Genomic DNA, 7746 nt, shown 5'->3' with positions numbered 1-7746 from the left:
TCTTCTTCTCTCCCTCTCTCTTCCTCTCTTTCCCTCTCTCTTCTTCTCTCCCTCTCTCTTCCTCTCTCTCTCTCTTCCTCTCTCTTCTTCTCTCCCTCTATCTTCCTCTCTCTCCCTCTCTCTCCCTCTCTCTTCCTCTCATCAGTTACAGGTTAAAAAAACGTGAAGCAACACTGAATTCCTGTGTCGTGTTTTGAATAAATAAGATGCAATCATTTAAAGTTTGCTATGAAATTAGGAAAATGTCACTTTACTCACTGTTTGCTCTAAACCTAAAAGAATCTAAGAACCTAAAAAGAAAATAATAATCTTTATTCATATGGCGCTTTACAAAACACAGTTACAAAGCGCATTACAAAGGTAAAAAAACCCTGAAACAAAACATAAAATCAAAGGCAAAAGTAATAGAAACACAGACGAGTAAAAAGAAAATCTATAAAAAATGAGATTTATATTAAGTTACATATTGATTTTCTAGGTAAAGCTAATTTCCTGTCTCCGTCTCTCTCTCATTGCAACTCTATTGAATTCAGTAACATTGCTGTCATGATGGTTGTGTGAGCGGTACGACCAAAACATCTGAACACATCTGGACATTTCCCCCCCAGCTTCCTGCGTGTGATGAGCCGCTCCATGCCGCTCTTCATGACTCTGGCCTGGATGTACTCGGTCGCCATCATCATCAAGAGCGTGGTGTACGAGAAGGAGGCGCGGCTCAAGGAGACCATGAGGATCATGGGACTGGACAACGGCATCCTGTGGTTCAGCTGGTTCATCAGCAGCCTGATCCCCCTGCTGGTGAGCGCCGGCCTGCTGGTGCTGCTGCTCAAGGTAACGACTGATCCACTCATTGATCGATTGACTGGGTATAAAAAGTGAGTTTTTATGGTATGTTTTTACATAATAATACTGCTACTAATTCTTAAAAATAGACTAGATGAAACTTAATTGATCCCTGTGAGGAAATTGGATCGTTGCAGCAACAAATAGTCGAATACAGCAAAGAAAAATAGTATATATAAGTAAGAATAGAGCAGATAGGGAACATTAAATATAACAAAACTGATAATATCAATGTGTCAGGAACACATCTGATTGAAAGTATGAAAAAAATATGAATTACAGCCTTATGAGTGTACAAAACAACAGCAGTAGAGCATACAGAGACAGAAAACATGAATGAAATATAGGTATAATATGAAAATATACCATTAAATTATAATATATTATATTATATATATATATAATATTATAATATAAATACTAAATTATTTAACACAAAGTATCATGTTCTTTAAAAGGTGGATGTCTCAACGAAGCTCTTCACCTCCTCTCCTTCCTAAACTGTTCATGTGTAGCTGTAGTTTTGAAAATGTGCGATATGTTTATGTTAATTTCACCATTAAATAACTGTACGTTCTTTCTAATGTGTTTTACAGAAGGGGAACCTGCTGCCGTACAGCGACCCGGGCGTGGTCTTCCTGTTCCTGGGCTCCTTCGCCGTGGTAACCATCATGCAGTGCTTCCTGATCAGCACGGTGTTCGCCCGGGCCAACCTGGCCGCCGCCTGCGGGGGAATCATCTACTTCACGCTCTACCTGCCCTACGTGCTCTGCGTCGCCTGGCAGGACTACATCGGCTTCGGGACCAAAGTCTTCGCCGTAAGTTGAGCTTCTGATCGAGCGTCTTCTCGTCTTCTCGTCTTCTCGTTAGGTTAACGCGTTAACGAGTCCACGGGTTTGTCTGTTAAAAAGAAGATAGAATGTGCAGGTCCGGTTTTATCAGATGCAGGGAACCAAAAATGAAAACAGAAGAAGGAACAAGGATGTCCGTTCTGATGAGGATCTGTGTGACTGAAACGTTGTTCTGTGTCTTAATCCTTCTTCTGTTTTCATTTTGTCTGTTGGTTAACCGCAGTGAGATAGAGGCATCATGTAGAAAGTGATAATGTGATAATGTGAAATGGGTCAAAAAAGGAATCAAACATCTTCAGACTAATGTTGTACAGTATATATATATTATAATGATAATGATAAAAAAAAAAATACTACCACTATTACTACTACTACTGCTACTACTACTATTAATAATAATGATAATATAAAATTGCATAGTAATAATTTTGCTGGGACCAGGACAGGTAGGACAAAAAATGTAACCGATGATATTGAATTCTTGAGGTAAAATATATCAAAATTGTCACCAAATTCTAAGTCAGTTATGAAACTTAAAATATCACAAACTATTTTCAACATTTATTCTCACCAGTTTACAGCCCAAATGCCTTGTAACTGCTATACTACTGTACTGCATTGTGCTGTATTATTTTCTGCAGCAGCATTTTGTCTTCTTGGAGATGATAAAGTAAATGTTGGCTCCTCCCCCTCAGAGCCTGCTGTCCCCCGTGGCGTTCGGGTTCGGCTGCGAGTACTTCGCTCTGTTCGAGGAGCAGGGCGTCGGCATCCAGTGGAAGAACCTGGTGTCCAGTCCGCTGGAGGAGGACGACTTCAGCCTCACCACCGCCCTCATCCTCATGTACTTCGACTCCTTCCTGTACGGAGTCCTGACCTGGTACATCGAGGCCGTCTTCCCCGGTAAGAGCCGCTCCGACGACAGTAATGATCATCTGTATTAGATATTAATACGGCCATGAGATTTCAGTCATTTTTTTATGTCTTTATTTATGAAGATGTGCTGTTTGTCAGGGATATCCTATGAATGATTGTGGGTTGTTTTTTTTTTCATGTATTTTTCTATTTCCCAAATCTGATGAGATGAGACGGGATGAAATGAGATTAAATGAAATCAGATTGAATTAAATGAAATCAGATGAGATCAGATGAAATCAAATCAGATGAGATGAAATGAGATGAAATGAGATGAGATGAAATGAGATGAAGTGAAATCAGATGAGATGAGATAAAAATGAAATAAGATTAAATTAAATCAGATGAGATGAAATCAGATGAAATTAAATGAAATCAGATGAGATTAGATGAAATCAAATCAGATGAGATTAAATGAGATGAAATCAGATGAAATCAAATCAGATGAGATGAGATAAAAATGAAATAAGATTAAATTAAATCAGATGAAGTGAAATCAGATGAAATCAGATGAAATTAGATGAAATGAGATGAGATGAAATGAGATGAAGTGAAATCAGATGAAATCAGATGAAATCAGATGAAATCAGATGAAATTAGATGAAATCAGATGAGATGAAATGAGATGAGATGAAATGAGATGAAGTGAAATCAGATGAGATGAGATAAAAATGAAATAAGATTAAATTAAATAAGATTAAATTAAATCAGATGAGATGAAATGAGATGAGATGAGATGAGATAAAAATGAAATAAGATTAAATTAAATCAGATGAGATGTGATGTGATGAGATGTGATGAAACGAGTTGAGTTGATCCGAGTCCTGTCCTGTCCTGTCCTGCCGTGTCTCAGGTCAGTACGGGATTCCTCGGCCCTGGTATTTCCCCTTCACCAAGTCCTACTGGTTTGGAGAGAAAGAGGGCCGGAGCGGGAAACTGCCTCAGGGCCGCAGGGGGAACTCAGGAGGTAAAACACACCGTCACACAACACTGCATTTATTTATCACGTCCTGTGTGTCTGAGTTTCCAGGGTTTGGTGCGAAAGAGGTGTGAGTGACATTCATGCTGAAAATGAGTCTGATCTAATAGTCAAAATAACACATTTGTCACCATAAACCAAATTAATATAAAAGGGGAAAATCAAAAGACTCAAGTAAATTTGGTGTAAAAAAGGGCATATCTGCACTATAGCTTTATGTAGAATATCAATTTTCTGAACCTTAACTTCTGTATAAGTGTGAATGAGTATGGGCATGTTATGTTTTGTCATGTTATGTTTTGAATAAAAAAGACTAAGAAAGCTCTAAACCTTCAGCTTGTTTGTGCCAAATCACATCCAACAGCGCTGATTGAAGTTTTGGGGCAAGAGAAAATAATAATATTTATTCATTTGGCACTTTTCAAAACATAGTTAAAAGGTGCTTTACAAGGCTTAAAAAAAACACATAAAATCAAAGGCAAAAGCAGTAAAACACAGAAGAAAGCAGAGTAAAAGTTCATGCCATAAAAGCAAGTCTATAAAAAATGTTAAGAAAGTTTTAAGAAGTGATTTAAAAGATGATAGAGATTTAGCGAGTCTGAGTCCTCATGCAGATCCAGGTTTTCCCAGTGCAGCACAGACCGGTAACGTCTCCCCTCTCCGGTTGCAGCGGTGTGCATGGAGGAGGAGCCGGCTCACCTGGAGCCCGGCGTCTACATCGAGAACCTGGTGAAGGTTTACCGCCACGGGAAGAAGCTGGCGGTGGACGGCCTCACGCTCGGCTTCTACGAGGGACAGATCACTTCCTTCCTGGGACACAACGGAGCCGGGAAAACCACAACCATGTGAGTTTGATACAGAATACAGATCACACAGATCCACAAGGTCAAATACACAGAGACTCAGGGTCAGGCTCAGTTTACCTGGACACACAAACTGGAGAAACAAGAGAAGGAATAGAAACTGTGCAGGTGACACAAAGAAAATATGAGCCTCCCCTCCTTAGTATTAATAATATTATTAATATGATCACTATTATTACTTTTTGGTATTATTTTTTCCCCAGTTTCCCATCAATATGCCTTTTACCTCTTCTAAATAAGAATTCATTCTTAATTGTCTTTCCTGGCTGAAGTAAATCATAAACTCAAAGAGACTTTTAAAACAAAATCAAGATGATGAAGAGAAACCAAATGAACAATAAAACAACAAAATGCATAATTATATGATGTAGAGCTACTACTTGCATATCAAGTGTAGCTAGCTATTTGTAACCGTGTCGGTAAATGTGATGTAGAAATAAATATTGGATAGAGTAAATACTTTGCAGACATAAATACTATGTGAAGTTAAAAGTCAGCTAAAGCCAAATGTTATGTAAAGCTAACTAACATATAGAGCTTGTTATCATGTACAGTAAAATAATATGTAGATCTGAAATTTACAGAATTGAATGAAATGTAGAGTTAAATACTGTACAGTGATCAATACTATGTTAAATGTTGATTTAAATATTGGGTAGAGCTAAATATCATGCAAAACTAAATACCACCAAGTTAAAACTGATGTAAATGTTATTTAGAGCTAAATAAAGTTCAGAGCAATCTGCAATATAGAGCTAAACACTGTGCAGATCTATAAGTTAAATGTAGAGTTACATACTACATAGTGATACTACAGAGTTGGTTGAGTATTGTGTGCAGCTGACCGGTTTCTCCCTGCAGGTCCATCCTGACCGGTCTGTTCCCCCCCACCTCCGGGACGGCCTACATCATGGGGAGAGACATCCGGACGGAGCTGAGCGCCATCCGGCAGAGTCTGGGCGTCTGTCCGCAACACAACGTCCTCTTCAGCATGTGAGTCTTTCATCTTCATCTTATCGAGTTATCGAAAAAATCATTTATTAGGTTTATTAAAAAGACATCTTGGCTTAGTTTGGCATCTTAATCTATAGCGTCAGTGAAGCGTCTTTGTCATGTTACTGTCTGTTTGCGTTGTGTCAAGTACTGAATACTTGATTCAACTTTGAAATGGACTGTTGGTGAAGCGTCTCGGTCCGGTTCCTGATGTCCCGCGCGTTGCGTTGCGTTCCCCAGGCTGACGGTGGAGGAGCACATCTGGTTCTACGCCCGGCTGAAGGGCCTGTCGGAGGAGCAGGTGAAGGGGGAGATCGAGCAGATCCTGCGGGACACCGGCCTGCCGCACAAACGCAAGTCCAGGACCAGCACGCTGTCCGGAGGCATGCAGAGGAAGCTGTCCGTCGCCCTGGCCTTCGTCGGGGGGTCGAAGGTCGTGATCCTGGACGAGCCGACGGCCGGAGTCGACCCCTACGCCCGCAGAGGGATCTGGGATCTGCTGCTCAACTACAGACAGGGTGAGACCAGATGATCTGAAGGTTTAGAGAGAAGATTCAGACAGGAAACAGTATGTGTTCATGACAGAACTGAAGAACAGCAGCCAGGTCGTAGCTAGTTGCTTTATCCAAAGTTTTACAGAACCATGAGTCCAACCATATATTTTTAGCACAGGTGGCCCCAGTGGGAATTAAACCTCTAAACCACATTATTAATGAACATCATTCATATAGCACTTCAGCTCCATTCTCTTCTGCTTGTAAACAAAGCAAACTAAAGCTGAAGTTTCTGGTTCACTATGTGTTTGACTTTTTCCTCTCCAGAATAAAACATTAAACCAAGAGCAAACGTTCTCTGTGGTTGCATTAGGCCCCGCCTCCTGTCAATCACAACCAGGTCAACCCAACAGAAAAGACTCGTCCTCCAGCAGTCTGTAAAATGAAACGGAAATTAAAGCTAGATTTTACAGTTACAGCTTTAAATTGCTGCCCTCTTCTTTAGATAAGAAAGATAAGAAGATAAGAAAAACTTTATTGTCCATTAAATTTACATAAAATGGAAATTTGTCTTCGGCAATCTGGCAACACAATAAAAACAGACAGTACACAGTATAAAACAGACAGTACACAGTATAAAACAGACAGTACAGACAGTACACAGTATAAAACAGACAGTACACAGTATAAAACAAACAGTACACAGTATAAAACAGACAGTACACAGTATAAAACAAACAGTACACAGTATAAAACAGACAGTACACAGTATAAAACAAACAGTACACAGTATAAAACAGACAGTACACAGTATAAAACAGACAGTACAGACAGTACACAGTATAAAACAGACAGTACACAGTATAAAACAAACAGTACACAGTATAAAACAAAGTGCACAGTATACAACAGACAGTACACAGTATAGAACAGACAGTACACAGTATAAAACAAAGTGCACAGTATAGAACAGACAGTACACAGTATAAAACAAAGTGCACAGTATAGAACAGACAGTACACAGTATAAAACAAACAGTACACAGTATAAAACAAACAGTACACAGTATAAAACAGACAGTACACAGTATAAAACAAAGTGCACAGTATAAAACAGACAGTACACAGTATAAAACAGACAGTACACAGTATAAAACAAAGTGCACAGTATAAAACAGACAGTACACAGTATAAAACAAAGTGCACAGTATAAAACAGACAGTACACAGTATAGAACAGACAGTACACAGTATAAAACAAACAGTACACAGTATAGAACAGACAGTACACAGTATAAAACAGACAGTACACAGTATAAAACAAACAGTACACAGTATAAAACAGACAGTACACAGTATAGAACAGACAGTGAAGAGCAACTAAAATACATAATTATTTAATTACTGGCAGTAACTTGTAATATTTAGACAGCGTTTGTTTAAATAAAAAATATGAGTAAAATATGAGTTTTGACAAAGTGATTTAAGACAGTAGTTATTCATGCAGAGTTTTACGTTGAAACCCGTAACATCCGGAGCGTCCGCCTGCAGGTCGGACCATCATCCTGTCCACGCACCACATGGACGAGGCGGACATCTTGGGCGACCGCATCGCCATCATCTCCCACGGGAAGCTGTGCTGCGTCGGCTCCTCCCTCTACCTGAAGAACCAGCTGGGCACCGGGTACTACCTGACGCTGGTGAAGAAGGAGCCGGAGCCGTCGCTCAGCTCCTGCAGGAACTCCTCCAGCACCGTGTCCTTCACCAAGAAGGTCCGCTCAAATACTGCTACTAATACTACTACTACTACTAA

At 39.7% G+C, this 7746-nt stretch overlaps 1 protein-coding gene across 2 annotated transcripts in view; it reads left to right on the top strand.

The window, feature by feature from the left end:
• The window catches only part of abca1b (ATP-binding cassette, sub-family A (ABC1), member 1B), a 67780-nt gene that overhangs the window by 38483 nt on the left and 21551 nt on the right, over nt 1-7746 (top strand). For both annotated transcript variants that reach the window (XM_078289123.1, XM_078289122.1), the window contains exons 15-22: nt 609-831; nt 1440-1661; nt 2390-2594; nt 3460-3573; nt 4256-4430; nt 5310-5441; nt 5682-5959; nt 7485-7705. In XM_078289123.1, coding sequence (XP_078145249.1) covers nt 609-831; nt 1440-1661; nt 2390-2594; nt 3460-3573; nt 4256-4430; nt 5310-5441; nt 5682-5959; nt 7485-7705 — 1570 coding nt within the window. The remainder of the gene's footprint in view (nt 1-608; nt 832-1439; nt 1662-2389; nt 2595-3459; nt 3574-4255; nt 4431-5309; nt 5442-5681; nt 5960-7484; nt 7706-7746) is intronic.

This window comes from Centroberyx gerrardi, chromosome 16 (assembly GCF_048128805.1).
Source record: "Centroberyx gerrardi isolate f3 chromosome 16, fCenGer3.hap1.cur.20231027, whole genome shotgun sequence".
Classification (NCBI taxonomy): Eukaryota; Metazoa; Chordata; class Actinopteri; order Beryciformes; family Berycidae; genus Centroberyx; species Centroberyx gerrardi.
The sequence above is the reverse complement of the archived record's forward strand: the minus strand, read 5'-3'. Positions and strand labels throughout refer to the sequence as shown.